This window comes from Acanthisitta chloris, unplaced genomic scaffold (genome assembly GCF_000695815.1).
Source record: "Acanthisitta chloris isolate BGI_N310 unplaced genomic scaffold, ASM69581v1 scaffold38616, whole genome shotgun sequence".
Lineage (NCBI taxonomy): Eukaryota > Metazoa > Chordata > Aves > Passeriformes > Acanthisittidae > Acanthisitta > Acanthisitta chloris.
In genome coordinates, this window is record NW_008678284.1 from 1 (window position 1) to 17286 (window position 17286).

General features: G+C 50.0%; 1 protein-coding gene across 1 annotated transcript in view; it reads left to right on the top strand.

Annotated features, from left to right (window-relative positions):
* The first annotated feature begins 5171 nt into the window (after positions 1–5171).
* CDR2L (cerebellar degeneration-related protein 2-like) overlaps positions 5172–17286 on the top strand; it is a 12282-nt gene continuing 167 nt past the window's right edge. The window contains exons 1-5 of the mRNA XM_009076802.1: positions 5172–5277; positions 12414–12526; positions 13828–13976; positions 14889–15053; positions 16574–17286. The exon at positions 16574–17286 is cut by the window's right edge and continues 167 nt beyond it. Coding sequence (XP_009075050.1) covers positions 5172–5277; positions 12414–12526; positions 13828–13976; positions 14889–15053; positions 16574–17286 — 1246 coding nt within the window. The remainder of the gene's footprint in view (positions 5278–12413; positions 12527–13827; positions 13977–14888; positions 15054–16573) is intronic.

A 17286-nucleotide genomic window follows, 5' to 3' on the forward strand; every position in this document is an offset into this window, starting at 1 on the left:
GGGATACCTTCTCGCAAGACTCCTGTTTGCTCGGCAAAGCCAGTGCCTCGTCCTGCAGCGGCACCTCCGTGGAAATCTCGGCTCCACTGCTCCAAACCGCTGTCCTGGCCGTGGAAAGTTTAAACCTGATGGATAGAGGGATGGAGCCCAGATCTGTCCTGAGCACCAGGGCAGTAAAAATTTGGTACATTACGTCCCTAAGAAAGCTGGTTCCCCAAAAAAACTTGCTGCAGGCAGAACCTAACATGGGTAATTATGACATTGCTTTCATCTCAGAGCAGTCCAAGGTAGAGTTGCCAGGTACATTAGTTAGAAATTAATACATCAGAAATAATGTATTGCTGAGGATGCTGAAAGTGTCTCTCAAAAGCTTTTTCTGTTCAAGCCCAAATCCAAAGGGATCTTCAGCTTCTGAGTCACCTAATTACTTCTGGAGATTTTTCCAATCAGCCATAAAAATGGGAGAAATTGAGGAGAAAAAAAAAATCAAGGCCAAGTTTCAAACAGCAAAAATAGCCTTGGTAGGAGATAAACGTTCACTTGTGTAGTTTGCTTTGAAGTAACTGTGCCTACATCTGCACTAGTTCTACGGAATGTTTTTCCTCAGGCTGAATACTTGGTGGATATTTGGAGCTTTTTTTTTTTTAAATACTATTTTTCTTATCTTAATATTTTGAGTCAACACACAGTAAGCAAATAACTGGAAGACGTCCTGTTTCAGGCCAGTGGCCCAGGAATGACCAAAACTAATTTGTCAATGCATAGGGAAAAAATCATTCCTACCTAAACACTGTGCTTCTATGGCACATTGCATTAGAGGTACAGTTTTATATTTGCTTTCCCCAGCTGACTGTCAGCAGGGATGTGCTGTCCAGCTGCAGTGCCTCAGCCCACCATTGCTCCAGTACATTATGTCATGATTGAAAGTTTACACAACTTCAGCTGCAGGGCAGGGGCCCAGCAAAGAATGATAACCAGTCCCCCCAGGGGTTGTCACAGCTGGGTTTTAACCTCAATTTCTCAATTAACAGGAAGTAGCAATAGTGGGACACTGGGCCCTGTTCTTTGAAACACAAGGCTCAAATTAAGCCCAGGCAGAGCGCGGAGATGGAGCTATCAGCTGGATAAACAGTGCAGCCTTTGAACGCTCAGAAATTCACATTTCTGGGTGACGTCTTCCCATGGCTCACAAGGGGCCTGGGCACTGGTCCAGGGGCGGGATGCAGGCTGAGGAACAGCAGAACTACGGGTGAATATAGGGAGTGTTGAACAACGTGGGACCAATTGATTTCTAATCTAACGCTGTCCCTGGTGTCAGGTTCATGAGTCAGCACTGGCACTGTACAACTGGCTCACAACAATAAAACCACCTTCCCACTGCAGGCCAGGTTCCTAGCTCTGTCCCAGCAGCCTAAATGCAGTGTGTCTGCCTCCACACGATGGATTGATGCTGAGGATGGGCTCCACATTGGAGCACGTACAGGACTGGAGGAAAACACAGCCCCAAAACAAAGCCCAGCTGTGGGTTTGCAGCCTCCTGTATGAACGAGGGCTGCACAGGCTTGCACAAATTCAGAAGAAGAGATGGGGAAGGTTTTAACTAGAATCAGCCAACTGGAAAGGTCCTACGGGGTAATTACAACCATAATTAATTTGCATGATGCACAAAGTACCACGAAGGACAGTGTCCACATACTCTGTGCCTTGCATTACAGCCAGGGCAGTACCCAGAGGTCTCTGGTGACAGCAGAGCCCTGAAGCTGTTGGTTTGGAAATGGGGGGTGGAAGCAGAGTACAAGACAACCAGCGTGGCACAATTCCGAGGCAGTCGCGGGCCGCGTTCCTAAGAGGATTGGCATGCCAAGAGCCCAGGGTCGCAGAGAAACCCACGCCTGGCAGCAGTGCCAGAAGGGTGGAGGACAAAAGCAGAGGCTTAAAGCCTGTTCCTGAGGAGTGGGAGAAACAAGAAACAACCTAAGCTAGGAGAGAAGGTTCTTCTGTGAACCACTTGGTTGCTGGGCCTTTATCGTCATTTCACAGCATCATCAAATATTTATTACATTTACATCCAAAACTGTTTGCTAAGCAACAGATGGCTTAACTGGGAGCTCTGTGATGATTATGTTAATTAACCATTTTAGCACCATGGCAAAAATAATGCCTCTAGCTCCACACTGAGCACCTGTTACTTTCCTCCTCACCTTCCATAGACCTTCACCTGGATGAAGTAACTAATTTTTTCAAGAAAATATACCCCAATTGCTCCTTTTTTTCTCCCTAAAGTGCCCACAGTGACTGGCTGCATCCATCACATGCCTTGGAAGCAGCAAGATCTGGTCCCAGCTTCAAGGCCCTTCCAGCCTCGTTCAAATGAAGCTGATGCCTTTCAGATTCCTTTACCTGTTTACTGCATTCTGGAACCTTGTGTGGCTCAAGGCATTGCACCAAGATGCCTTAGCACATAGAAACAGAGACTCAAATCCCAGCCAGAGTCCTGAGCAGTGACATGGAAATAGCAGTGCTGTTCTGTAAGGTGTTTCATTCCCTCTGGAAGGCTTTCTGATTTGAAGAAAGTGGTAAAAATGGAGCTTTGATAGCTTGGTAGCATGACTAGCTTATTCCCAGTGGTGTTTTGGTTCAGCCACAGCCTCACCTTCCATTGGCTGGGGAATCTGTGCCTCTAAGGTTAAAACCAGGAGACAGTGGTGGTGAGCCTTTCTCCAGTCATTGAGAACTGATGATGTGGCTCCAGTTGCATAACACCCTGTGCACAGGGTGTACATGCAGCCAGACCCCAAGAGAATGAATGAGCTAAAATTAGAGAGTCTGAGCTGTGGATAAGTGGGGACACCTTTTCTGCTCATCAGAAGCATTTGTGCTCAGGAGGGCTGTGTGCCAACTCAATTGCATCTGGATCCAAACAGAGTAGAGAGCAGACCCAGCAGCTCTGCCAGCCACTTCCAGCCTTCAGCTCCCCCACAGCAATCTTCAAAGACAAATCCTCCCTGCAGTCACCCCACTGCATTCCCTGATCTTCCCAGCCTCCCTAGCCCTCTTCCAACATTCAGGTCAGCCAAAGAGCAGAGTGCAGCCCAAGAGGAGAGCTCTTAAAGCCCTTGGGCTTTCTGGACCTAACCATAGCCTGAATGTGGGGTGATTCCTCCCATCTCAATAAAACAGCCTCATGCTGCCCTGAGATAGGCAGCATGACCAGAGGTAGTGCAAGAACCAGCACATCACCTCATTGCCATTGCAAGGCTGTGAGTCCTCTCCACCTGGGCAGCCACAGAAACTTTGGGGCCAAACCATCTGCAATGCAGGTTTAGGACTTTACAGCTGTAACCTCTAAAGGTCTCCAGATTTAAGGATCTTATTTTAATTCCTCCTCCTCCTCTTGCCAAGCATCTGATTGCTTGCATGCTAAGAAGGAGAATGACACAACGTGCTGAGCTTGCACCACTCCCAACTCATCTGTGTAAAGACGCAGGGTCACCACTGCTGACGTTGGGGTGGGCCCAGGGGATCAGTGCTGGCACACATACCTGCCCACTTCCTGCACCACCCAGCCTACCTGCAATCCATTTGCAGTTTTCCCAAAGGATTCACTGCCCTGGGGAGCAGGTGGTATCCCAGATTCTGCCCTCACACTGCAGTTATCCTGGCAGTCCAGGGACAAGGCACACAGAGTGCCTGTCCTCCAGGAGCACAGCAGTTAATTCAGTGCCCTCCCTCCCCAGAGGCAAGCCAGAAGGACAGAGCTTTGCCTGCAGTAGCTGAGCCACTTACTTATTTAGCAGTGCAGTACAGCAGGTAGCTTATGGAAGTGGAAAGTTTTCAGTGTCTAATTGCTGAGCTGCTTGGGAATGACAAGAGGGACAAGAAAAGTCACAGGAGACAAGGAAATATGACAGTTAGTGTGAGGAAGGGATGAGAACCTCCAAATCTGGGGAGGGAAAAAGAAAGAATATGTATAGATGCACTTTCCTAGAATAAAAATTCCCATGTTACCTGAGGGAAGCAATTAAAAAGGGCATAAATGAGAGCCCCACACAGCAACTTCCAGGATCTCCCTCCTGTTCTCTCACAAAAGTCTCTTTCTACATCTGCTGAGCCCCAGGCACATAATTCTAGCTGTGGAAGGGAGCAGAATTAGGGGAACTGCTGGAAAAGGAAAAGGAGAGGCAAATGGCAAAAAAAAAACCCACAGCAAAATAAATTAGAGTTTTCCATATCTCCCACCCTGAAACAATCAGCTAACAGCAGCATTTCTCCTTCACAAGGCCATGCATGAAGGATTTATGATCTGAGTCCCGAAGGACATCTCCCCCATGGCAGCTCTGAGCCCAAGGGACTGGGAGCCAAGGCACCAGTCACTAACACCCTGTACGTGGAAGCTGTCCCTGCACTCTGGCATTTCCCAATCCTCTTCCTTTCCTCCTGTACCAGCCAGTGCTGGCTGGTGACAGGGTGGATGCACTGACTCAGTGTGACAGTCAGGAACCACTTAGAGCTGTGACAGCACCAGGGTCTGATCCTGCTTGCGGAAAGCAGGGCCAGTGCTCAGGCTAATGCATGGCTTGCTCACTCCCACACACTCCCTCTCCTCTCCCAAAAGGCCTTTCCCAGAGCAGCACAGTGGTATATTCCCACTTCATCTGACTCCAACAGAGCTGAGTGCTCACACCAAACACATTGTTACAGCTTCCAAAGCATCTCAACCTGCTCAAAAACACATGCGGACGCAGAATTTAGGAAAATATCTCCAATATAAAATATCCCAAAGGAACGAGACCAGATGTTACACAACTGCTGCTCTTTGCACAGCTGGGGATTTTAAAGGGATTTTATGTTAGAGTTTGTTCTTTGGGTTTTTTCCATGTGTGTTTAACAAACAGTTGTAAACGTTCTCTCCAAAAAGTGACAGTTCCGCTAATGGTTTAAACAGCCTGTTCCTCTGCAGCCTTCTGGGAAGACACTCCAGTCTATCCTATGTGCAGTGCAGCTGCCCTGGCTCTGCTCAATTCACTTGTCTCCTCCCTGAAGAATTCAGTCCTTCGAGTGTGTAATATCCAGTTCCATGCTGACCTCTTTCAGTTATGCAGCTGCAGCAACAGCAGTTGGAGCAAGGACACAGTCATGCTGTCCTCCAAGTTTTCTTGCTCCACAAGCAAATGTTGTGTTTTGGGAAGGCACCTGGACTGGGAGATGATGGCTGCAGGAGGAGGCAGAGCAAGAAGCAGCACAGCACATCCTGTGAGCATCAGTCTTTACAGCAGAGCTGTTCAGGGACTCTGGTTTTGGTGTTGGGCTCGCAAAAGAGGTATTGGCCTGCATCCTGCTCAGGACATAAAAAACACCATCTTGAGAGTGCATCAAGTATTTCATCATTTCCTTTCCTTGCAAACTGAGACTGGAAGGCTACAGCCCTGTGCTGTTCCTGCATAGCTCCACAAACAGCACTGACCATTCACCTGAGGTCAGGACCTCTTGCCACAAGGGCAGCATCTCCAGCCTGTGCCAATAGCCAGGCACAAGGCAGCTGAGCTGAGTGTGAGCTGAGCACCTGGAGGAACAGGACTTCTGAGCAGCTCCCAGCAGTGGATGGGAAGGGAGCAGCAGTAGGGCAGCAGCCTGTGAGATGATACACTTTTCCTTAAAGCCAAGCAAAGTGGATGCTAGAGAAGAGTGGGGCAGGTTTTTGGTATTGCTACTAAGGGTCAGGATGATTTCTTCATTTAGCTGTAACATGTGGCTGTGGAAGAAAGATCTTCAGTGTACCTATGTGCCTCTGGCATGTAAAGTAGTAGACAGGATTAACCAGCAGGTCTCGGGGACTGCTGCAGCTGCAAGTTGTGCTGGAACTTGGCTGCTCCCTGAGTGTCCAAACCACACAGGATTGGTGGTTCCACCTGCCTCCCCCCAGCAAGAGGACAGCAAGGGTGGCTGAGCTGGATGGCAATGGCTCAGAGTAGGAGAACATGTTGTGGGAGCAGGGCTGGAGATCTGACACGGCTGTGGCAGCCCATTGCTGTGGGCACTGCTCCTGGCCACGTGAGCACACTGAGCTGTCCTTTGCAGGTCGCCTCTGCTCAGGGCTCTGCACATGCACAGTACTGTGCTGCAGCAGCAGACAGCAGTGTCTCCCTGGTGCTTGTCCTCCTTGTCCACCCTGGGTCAGTTACAACCTTCTGGCCCCAAAACACGTAGGGGAGAGGAGTTGGCCACATGGCAGCAATCCACGTCTGTGTCTTTAGCTTTAAAAGAGTAAAAGCCTCTATTCACGGTTCTCTGCATCCCAACATAATTAGTTGGAGCTTTGCTGCCTAGATGAGGAACACACACAGGAAAGCACTGGCTGCCTTTCTCCCTCCTCCTTCTTCACTCCTCCTCAACAACCCCACTAGTATGTATTTATTTAGGATGCTTTCTGATCCAGGTGCACTATCAGAGCCTCCGAGCCACCAGTCACCAAGCTCTTTGAAACCATTTTAGCCTACAAGGTAAACACAGGCACTGAGGCTGTTTAGATAAGAGAACAGCAGGGAAAGATGCAGATGGAGCCTCGACCATGGTCTAATAACATCCTCTGTATGCTCATGCTCTAACAACTTGGCAAAAGGCACAGCAATTGCTGTGGGCACAGGGATGTGTCTATGTTTGTATAGACACACTCAGCTTAGAAGCAAAGGTGACCATCCTGAGTCTCAAGCATTAACACATTGGGGAGGCTTTGGGGTGCAGAATGGCAAGAGGGCAGAAAGAAATAGTGAGTGTCAATTAAATCAAAAAACCCTGATAAGCGTCTGAGAAGAGTAATAAAAGAAAAGCTTATAAAGGAAATACTGAATAGGACTGAAATATACAGAAGGCAAGGAAGAGAGCAGCAGGGGCTGGGAGAGCTGGAGGGCTTCTCTGCAGCACAGCACAGCGTGTCCCTGAGTCCCTTGTCAGGGATTTCCACTCCTTGGTGGTGCCACTTTTGCTTAGGGGATTAGGGACAGCCCAGAGAGAGCTGCTCTCAGTGCACTGCACTTGCCTTGAACCCCTGCAAACCACCTCTCTGCCACCACCTGAACTCCCCCCTACCAGGGACACTTGCAAAGCCAAAGGCATTCCAGGAGCATGTAACAGATTACACAAGAGGAAGAAAAGGAATAAAAAAGCAAGCAGGAAATCCAGCAAATCTCATTAAGGTAACAAAAATGCCCATGTGACCAACATCAGCTCAGCCCAGCGAGAGCCAGTTTGGAAGGAGGAGAGAAGAGGGAGGAGGTGGCTGTGCTGCCAGGAGCTCACACACTCTTTTTGCTCTCACCCAGCCCTGGTGAAGGCATCTTTCCCCCCCTGCTGCATTGGGCTGCTCTGTAAAGCAAACCCTGCCTTTGCAGTACACCCCATTACACCAAAACAGCAGATCGCCACAAAACCCACACAGAACACCAAATGCAAAGCTGAATTGAGTAGCCACATCTGGGTTACCAGTGTAAAAGTGATGGAGAACCCATGCGTCACCAGTAACACTGGTGATTCTCCAAAAGCTCTGCCTGGCCTTGGGAAACACTATCATCTGTGGAATAGGCATGTAGGAAAGGCTTTTCCAGGTTGCTCTTGAGATACTGCCAGGTGGCATTTGCTTCCCTGCACCCCAGCATGTTCCACTGCAATGACTGATAAGGGCTAAGTACATAGATTGCCTCCACCACCTGCCATGAGCAGCAGTAAGTGATATACAAAAGCTGATCTTCATTGTAATATACCCAGACAGCACAATCCCTTGCAAGTATGAAGAAAAATAAATGAGTAGCAAGTATGCCCTACCCTGGGGTAAAGCAGCACAGCATCATTTATTTAGATTTTGAAAGGAATAATTGCACCTACCCTTGACTCTAAGTACCCATGTGTAATGGAGCAGACAGCAAATGCAATTAAATTAAACGTCAACAGCATTAAACATCAGTTCTTAACTCTCACCCTACCCCATCCATCAGCTAACAAGCACCCTGAACTTCCTCCAGAGACCTCCACACCAGAGCTTTGTTGCCTCCTCCCAGCTCTTTAGCAGCTGAATTCACCATGTGCAGCATGGGAGAGGAGCAGCTCTTTCCACTGCCCCACGTTTAGGAAGGGATCATAGGTAATTCATAGAATCATAGAATTTTAGGGGTTGGAACAGACCTTAAAGATCATCTAGTCCCAATCCCCTGCCCTGGGCAGGGACACCTCCCACAAGACCAGGCTGCTCAAGGCTTTGTCCAACCTGGCTGTGAACACTGCCAGGGTTGGGGCAGCCACAGCCTCCCTGGGCAACCTGGGACAGTGTCTCACCACCTTTCCTTCCTACATGCTTAACTGAAAGGAACCTACAAATCCACACATCATACACCATTGCTCACCAGCACCACAAGCCCCTTGCTGCCCCTCTGCAAACTGCCTGGCTCACAGGACAGGGCTGGTTTGAAGAAGAAGAGCCAAGCACAGTGTCCCTAGGAGCTGCAGGCATGTTGTCTCACAGCCTTAAACACACCAATCCCTCGACACAAGAGAGATGACAGGGGAAAGCCCACAGCAGCTGCACCAGATGGTGACTTCCTCCAGAAATCCGTATTTACGAGGAACATCTGAACAGCTACCAGATCACCGTCGTGTCGAGAGCAGCCGGAACCTCCCCTGCCCAGCACCAGGCTTACATCCCCTGAAACCACAACCAGGAGATGCTGGGAGGCAAAACACCCTTCAGAGAGCAGGCTGTGGCTGAGTGCCCTGCCCAAACGGATACAGGCCAGAGCTGGGGAGGCAGAAATGGCTCCAGACCCTCTCTGAGCCTCGTTGCAAGGTTGGGGATGTGCCCAGCTCTGTAGCAGCCCCATGCAGGGAACATCTGCCTGTGCCAGCACTGCCACAGGATGCTGCCTGTGGGAATACCCTGCAGTTTGTCCCTCAGCCTCTTTCCATCAAAGACAACCTGCTACAGCTTTTGGATCAGGATGGTTTGGGGTTTTTTAAGTTTCCTCAGTGACACAGAGGTAGCAGGATTATTGCTGGTGCTGCTGCTCTCTGCAGCCCTGGGATGGTGCCTCCTTGATGTACTGCCCAGCCGTGCTCCCCTGCACCAGGCACTGCTTGAATTCAACTCCTGCTCCCTTCCCACCATATGGTCTCTCTTCTCTTCCCTTCCCTCCTTGCACAGGCGCCTTTCCCATGGAAGCTTGCAGGGAAATGCAGCCTCCATCCCTCTCTTCACTGCTCCATAGGCACAGCCCTTTGTTTGGGGACACAGGGTGTCTCCTTGGCTGGTGTTAATTAGAAGGGTCACGTCAGCGCTTGTGGAACTGAGAGCCAGAGAGCACCAGGTTGCTGCCATCCAGGATAGTTTGCATCCACAGTTCTCTCCCAGTAGGATTTGGCAGTGTCAAGGCTCCAGTTTTTTTAAGCTGAACATTGGCTGTTTCATGGCAGTGCCTTCAGTGCAGGCAGGATGAGGAGGGATGGGGCACATCGAGCGGACACACAGCACAGCCACTCCCCATCACTTTACTTCTCCTCCTGCATCCAGCAGGGAGGGGGAAGGGAGGCACCAGCATATCTGCTAAATTAGGGCAAGTCATTCAGCACTGGCTGGCTGATCTGACAGTGGAGAAGCAAACAGGAATACAAAAAATTGTGGAAAACCATAGTACTATGCAGAGAGAATCCCAAAATTCCTAAATTGTTCTCCCCCCCCTCCCCCAAACAACTGACTGAAATTTCACATTAAGCCTCAGGTTTCCAAGATCTCCAAGGAGAGGAGCTGTCTGCTCCCCCAGCCCGTGCAGAGCCACAATTAGCAAAAAGATCAAGAGGGATCTGGTCTAAAGATGATATTAAAGCACTTGCACGCAGCATCCTCTCCCTCCCCACGGTCCTGCAGCCTGGGGGGGACCAACAGGTGGGGAAGAGGACTCAGGCACAAGGGGGTGGATGAGACAGGATTACTGAGGATGCTTTGGCTGGCGGGCAGAGAGAGGGAGCGCCTGCGTGACGACAGCTGAGGCAGTTAAAAGACACTAAAAGAATCAATTCCCCCATGTCCTTCAAGCCTGGAGTCTCCCAGGCCCTTGTGCTCAAAATGGAAATGAAGAATCAATTGCCTCCTCAGAGCTCAGCCCTGTTCTTTCCTCTTTCCCACTCATCCCCAAACACTGCCCATTTCCCCCATTAAATTATTGCTGACAGAGCCCTTTAAATTACAATGCAGGATCTTGCACTGCCTAATCCACTTAACTCAACCCCAGCTGATTAAATTGGATGCCATATGGTGGGAGAGCACTGGTGTAATCCACAGGGACAGGGACACACTTGACTCATTACCTGAAGCACAGCACGGAGCCCTCTCACTACACACCTCCACATCAGGATCCTACTTGCTGCCAGGGATGTGATTTCCAGGGTGCCAGTCTCCAACAACAACACTGGCTCTGGCAAGGTGGTGGTGATATTAAATACAACCCCAATCAGCTTAAAGGCACAAATTATCCTCCATCTCTGCTGGCATCTGGCTGTTCCCCCAGCCTCAGCTGGTGTAGCAAATACTCAGTCTCCAAAGGGCACTTTGGAAACTGGGGAAATGTGGTGCTTGAGAAAAAAAAACCAAATAGGTGGTGGAGGAGGTCTGTCCATAGGGAAATGTGCCAATAAGTTGATTGCATGGCTAGCTGTGATCACAGCCCTCAGACTGGGTCACTGTGCAATGATGAGGATTATAATTAAAAAGGTCACAGCCTTTCTGATAAGAACACCCTGCAATGCAGGGCACAGCTGGAGAGCACATTCCCATGGTAAAGGGGAGATCTGAGGACACTGAGCAGCTGTTGGCAGAACCACATCTGGGGAGCCAATCCTCCAGCACTGCTGGAGCCACATGGCCACACAGCCAACACCCAAGTGACATATCAGCACATCCCACAGCACAGCATTATCCATCAGGAAAGCCCCATCCCAAGCACTGACAGCTCTGTAGTATTCCTCCCAGTGAGCACTCATGCCCGAGGTCAGGGTGAGCCTCAGTTTGTGATGTGTGAGGGCTTTTCCCAGGCTCAGAATACATCCAAGGCAACCTGGTTCCCTTTATTCTTGTCTTAGTGACCAAGTATCCCTCTTTCCCAATCAACTCCATGGTCAAATTAACAACTGGAAGAAATTATAGCTGCTCTGAGTCCTGGCAGAGCCTTTGCAAACACATCACTAGCTGCAGACTAGAGAGGAGTGTGATGGCAGGCTGGGAAAATGCCAGGGCGGGAGATCCTGGTCTGGTCACACCCTGCAGGATTGTCACTCCTTAATTATCTACAGCTGCATGATAACCATACCAGAGAAAGAGCAATAACACTCACCAGGACATGTTTCCTTACCTTGTTGAAAGTGTAAGGTCAGATTTTCAGTCTGCCATTGTAAGAGCTGTTAACTCCCCTCTAAAAGCACCGGGAAAAACAAAACCCACATGATTATAGGTCAGGCTTTGAAAGACAACCAACTCCTGTGAAAGCAAAGGAGCTAACTGTGTCACTCCCACAAACAGCATCACCTGATGTGCTCAAACTTTGGCCAACACAGGACTCACAGGGTCTCAGAGCTTTTTCTTTACCCATCATAGCAAAACCAGCATTTTAAACTGACTACACTGTCAACATCTACTTTCCCTCGCACTTCTCCCAAAGTCCAACTATTTCAGTAACTTCCTAAGGGCGTCTAGAGGTGGCAGAGTGAACACAAAGCAGTTTGTCCTTGCCCTGGAGCTGCCCCCAGGAAAAAAAACACAGACCCATCGGTCCCAGCGCTGCCTGGGCAGCACATCTGGGAGGTGCCTCCAGCCCCCTCGGGCCACGTGTGGTTTTATTACTCCTGTCAGTCTATTAGCAGGTGATGGATGGAGGCTGACAGGGAAGGCAAGGCACTCCCTTCGTTAGAGATAATAATATAATTTACAGAGCATCCCCAAGGCCCTGCAGGGCTTTACCAACCCTCACTCTTATTCTGATTGATGCTGAGCCCTTTTCAGCCCTTCAGGTCTTGGCAGTAGGGGATGGAGGTGCTGAGCACCTGGCACAGCCCAGTCCCAGGGGCTTGATCCTGGCTAGGCAGTGTGCAGGGAGTGCAGGAGGGTTTTGCAGCCAGCTGGGCACCAAATCCTCATTGCATGGAGGAGCTGCAGAGTCCCAAGTTCAGCCTTGCTCCTGCAGCCCAGCAAGACAAGAAGCCAGATCCTGTATGACCTATATATAAGTGTGCATTCAGGTCAAAACATACCAATAAAACCAGCACCAAGCAAAATGTCCTGCAGTGCTTGGTGCAGTGTCATTTTTTGGGGAGTGGGAATCACACCACGCCCACCCATGGAGACACAGGAACTGCAGCAGCTTTGTCCCTCTGCTTTTCAGACTTGCATTTGGCTGCAGAGCTGGGGAAGACACTGCTGGAGCGCAACAAAGAGCTGGAGGACTCCCTGCAGCAGATGTATGCCACCAACGAGGAGCAAGTGCAGGAGATCGAGGTAGGACACAGTGGGGACAGGGGTGGGGACAGGAGCTACCCAGTGGTGGGGAAGGGGAACTTCCACCACTGCCAACAGCTCAGATGCCAGCAGAAAGACAGGGATGTGCCATGGGGCATGGAAGTTAAAGTGTCTTCTGTCCATGCCTGAATGTGGGATGGATTAAGGTCAGTTCAAGCTCATCCCACTAAGTGGTATTTTCCCTCTTCTCACATCCTCACCCCCTGCCCAGGTGTGCAGAACAGATTTTGGCACCAGATTTTGGCACTAGGCTACATCTGGGTCACGTTTGGCCTTCCCCTGCCCATCCACCAGCCTTCACACTCATTTCTCTTTGCTCTGCTGCAGCTTTCCCTTGATCCCAGTTGTTCAGAGTCACATTTGTTCCCAGCTGGCCCCTCGGCACCCCCATAACACAGCCCCCTTTGTTAGAGGCATAAAATAGCTCTTTCTCCAAGGGCTGCAATCTAAACCACCATTTCAAGCATCCTTTGCAGTCAGGGCAGTATTTCTAAGAGCCTACAGAGCTCATCTTAGAGGCTTAAACCTGCTGTGCCGAGAGGGTTTTCATCCACTGAAAAACTTCTAGTGATCTGAGTTTAAAAAGATTGGACCCCTCCTGATTTGAAAGGACACAGGGCAGAGGAGGGCTGTGAGTTCACAAGAGCAGCACATGATGGTGCAGGGATCTGACAGCTGATGTCCAAGGGAACTGGTGGATTGATTGAGCCCTTCCCCCTGGCAGCCTTTCAGAAGCACATCCCCCACAGGATTTGGGATCTGAGATCCCAAATGAGAGTGAGCACCTGGGTAGATGCTCCTGTCCCAGGCTTTGCAGGATAAAATCTTGCAATGAGACTCACAGAAAAGGATCTGCAAACACACAGAAACTGCAGGTCTCCTCACATTTCATGGACTCAGAGTTTTCGCCTGAATTCCCAAGGAAATGCAGCTCCTGCAATTGATCAGTCACACGATCCAGTAACCAACTGGCCAGTTTCACTCAGCTTTTGGTCCCAGGGATATCAACTTTCTTTGGTACTGGAAATGAAACTGCAGCTGAATAGAGAGAGGTGGCAGGTTAGTGCCCTTCGCAGAGGGCAGGGGAAGTTCAGTCATATTTTAGACACAAAACTATTTACAGTGGGCAGAGGGGATGAATATTTCAACCGTGGAAGAAGTTTCAACCAGGCAGAGCCACAGAACACATTATCAGAGGAAGCAGAGGCAGTAGGGATTTCTGCCTGTGAAACAACCCGGATTTTGGTCGTGGAGTGCTTATGCTTCACTTTTTCTTGCAGTACCTGACCAAGCAACTAGAGATGTTGAGGCAGATGAACGAACAGCATGCGAAAGTCTACGAGCAGCTGGACCTGACAGCACGGGACCTGGAGCTGGCTAACCAGAAGCTTGTGCTGGAAAGCAAAACATCCCAACAGAAGATCCAGTGGTATGTCCTCCCCTCCTCCCTGCACAGCAATCCTCTACCCAAGAGCCCTTCACCTCCCCTTTCCCCTGCCCCAAAGCACAGCGTGTCCTTGTTATTTTAGCCATTCTCTTATCAGTCTGGTTTTGCAGCTATTTACAACACAAGTATGTTGCAGTGATGCTGGTGAGCAGGGTTCAGCCATAGCACGGACACCCCTGGGACAAGGGCTGGATAAAGGAGTGTCTGAAGCTGCCAGGAGAGAGGCACAGTAGCCTCTCCTCAGTTGTGTTTCCTTAAAGAAGAGGCACATAATTATACCAGGGAAGTCCCCAGCACACAGCCCAGCAGAAACACTAGGCACAGACCCAGCACCTCAGTAAACCCTAGCTAGTTCATGCTGAAACATCAGTTTATCAATAATGTTTCTTTCCTAAAACAAAGCCATGATCAAGGTCATCCCTAGAAACAACAGTCAAAGCCACGTCCTTGCAAGGCAGCATCGTTTTCAAAGAACTATGCAGAGTGGGAGTTTAGAGCAGAGAGTTCTACAAACTATTCACAGCCAGAACAAAACTCAATCTGTGCCCAGTTTATCTCCACAAGAAAAACAAGAGGAAGAGATGCTTGTTTTCAGCGCAGCGGCATTCCAGGATTGTGCTTACATCCCACAGGCAACTGTTTCAGCCAACTGATTTGAGGACAGAAGGTCTCAAATCAATCCCCCAGCCTTTTTCTGTAATCATCCCCATTCAAGAGTGACCACACAGAAAGACCAGCCACTACCACAAAAAGCAAGTGCTGTCATGCTCCCAGGGCACATGCTAGAAACTGGAAGCACCTTCCATAGATTGACTTCCTCTAGAGGGAAAAAACCCACCTTGTAGGAACCTGTTGGACCTGACTCCTCACCTGTGCTCCCTCCTCTCTCTGCAGCTTGACAGAAACAATTGAGGGGCTGCAGAACCAAGTGGAGGAGCTGCAGAAGCAGGTGGAGGAAATGCGGAGCTTGGAGCAGCTTCGCATTCGGCGGGAGAAGAGGGAGCGGCGCCGTACCATCCACACCTTCCCCTGCCTTAAGGAGCTGTGCTCCAGCCCCAGGTACAGACCCTTGGCTTTAATAGCCCCTCCAACCTTCTCCCCACCTCCCCTGCCCACAAAGAGTGTGTGAACCCTTCTGGGGGTGCACAGAAACCCACACACATCCCCACAGAGGTCCAGGCTGTGCATCAGAGCCTGAAACCACTGCTGGAGGTGAAGGGAGGATGTTCCTCTTTGCCTATCCACCTGCCTTCATTATCCCATTTCTTCCCAAAACACTGGAGGTCCATTTTCCCTTTCCAGCTGCCTCCCAACACAGCACCAACACCTCTGGCTCCCTAAAACCAGTTGAGATGGTGCATTTTGTGCTGTGTGACTCCAGTACTCCCCAGTAGCAACAGTCACACACCCAGATACACCATGTGCTGCCAAGTGCTGTACAAACACCTTCAGCACTGTTGCAGCTTTAATCCTCCTTAAAACCCGGCCACTGTGTTAATTCACTGACCTGTGAGGGCATTTCTTGCTCAGCTTTGTCCACAATAGAGGCTTCTTTAAATAGATCAACAATCAATAAACTTTGTTACTGAAAGCATCCTCTGCCAGAGGATACGAACCAAAGACACTTTCACTGCAGCGGCAATGAGGATGTTTATGAGGCCATAACCTAACCCCCAGCAAAATCCACTCAGTGTCTCTGTGGTTCTTTTCCCCCCAGTCCCACTCTGTCCCTATGCCACGGGATCTCAGTTCAGCCTGCAGCTCTGCAGTTGGTTTTGGAGGTCAGGCTGCCCTTCAGTAACTTGAAATCTGTTCAGTAACCCCCACCACAGCCATGCCTCCCAGGGGAAGCCATGGAGCTTGCTCTTTTCCAATCTGTTCTAAACAAGCAGGATGCCATGGGCACTTCACTGAGGAGGAGGAGGAAAACCCAAATTCTCAACAGCAACATGAGGGAAGGGGGAAGTGCTTGTTAGCACTTCCCAGGCAATGAAGAAGGAGAAACTCTGTCAAGTCTCTGTCTCCTTTACTGTATAAATCTTCTCCCAGGTGCTCCAGAGGTGTCTTTGGAGACAGGAGAGCCTTTGCCTCTGGGTTTTGGCTGAGTGGGGCTTGGAATTGTTGGCAGATGCAGTGAGTAGCTGGTGAACTCCATGATGCAGAGAGCAGCTGATGAACTCCAGCAGGAAAAGACCAAAGCTGTCTAATAGTCAGCTCAGACTGGTGGCACTTGAATATTCATCCTTGCTTCATGGCAATGCTGGTGGCTTGTCTGTTAACTAGATAAGTCTCTTACCTCTTAGTATTTCATTTCTCTCCTTTCCTTCATCACTGCTATCAAATGAAACTGCAGGTTCTCTGGGACAGAGACTGGTCTCCATGTCCAGAAGAGCCCCAGACACACCTTGTGGTCTCCTGGCACACAGAGGAGTCACATCTCACTCCATAAGTTTAGGTACCTCCTTTCTAGGCATCAATTAAAAAGAAATACTTACATGACAGTAACACACAACGAGTGTGTTACTGTTAATGGTCTGTCACTTGGTCAGACCTTCTCAAGGATCTTTCTTCTCTTTCAGGTATGAGGACGCGTTCCAGGTCCACAGCAATTCCACAGAGTTCAACCAGAAGCCACTGGAGAGGGAGAATGAGCGTCTCCAAGCCATGGTGAACTCCCTGAGGTCCCAAGTCAACCAGGAGAAGCAGCGGAAGGAGAGGGTCGAGCGAGAATACACCTCTGTCATTCAGGAGTACTCGGACCTGGAGCAGCGCGTGTGCGAGATGGAGAACTGCAAACTGCGCATCAAGGAGCTGGAGGCAGAGCTCCTGGAGCTACAGCAGATGAAACAAGTCAAGAAGTATTTGCTCAGCAGAGAAGACAACTTGTCCGAAGCTCTCCTTGAGCCACTGAATAACGCCCCGGAAGCAGATTACATCGACCTCTCTGAGGAGGAGGGAGGAAAAAGCCACGGGATGTCAATGACACCTTCCCCAAACCACCCCGTGAGGAAAAGCTGCAGTGACACAGCCCTCAATGCCATCGTGACCAAGGATGCTGTGAGTCGGCACGAGGGCAACTACACCTTGCACGCGAACAACGTGCGCAAACGCGGCATGTCCATCCTGAGGGAGGTGGACGAGCAGTATCATGCCTTGCTGGAGAAGTACGAGGAGCTCCTGAGCAAGTGTCGGCAGCACAAGGACAGTGTGCGCCACACAGGGGTCCAAACCTCCCGGCCCATCTCCCGAGACAGCTCCTTCAGGGACTTCCGAGGAGAGGCACACGAGTTGG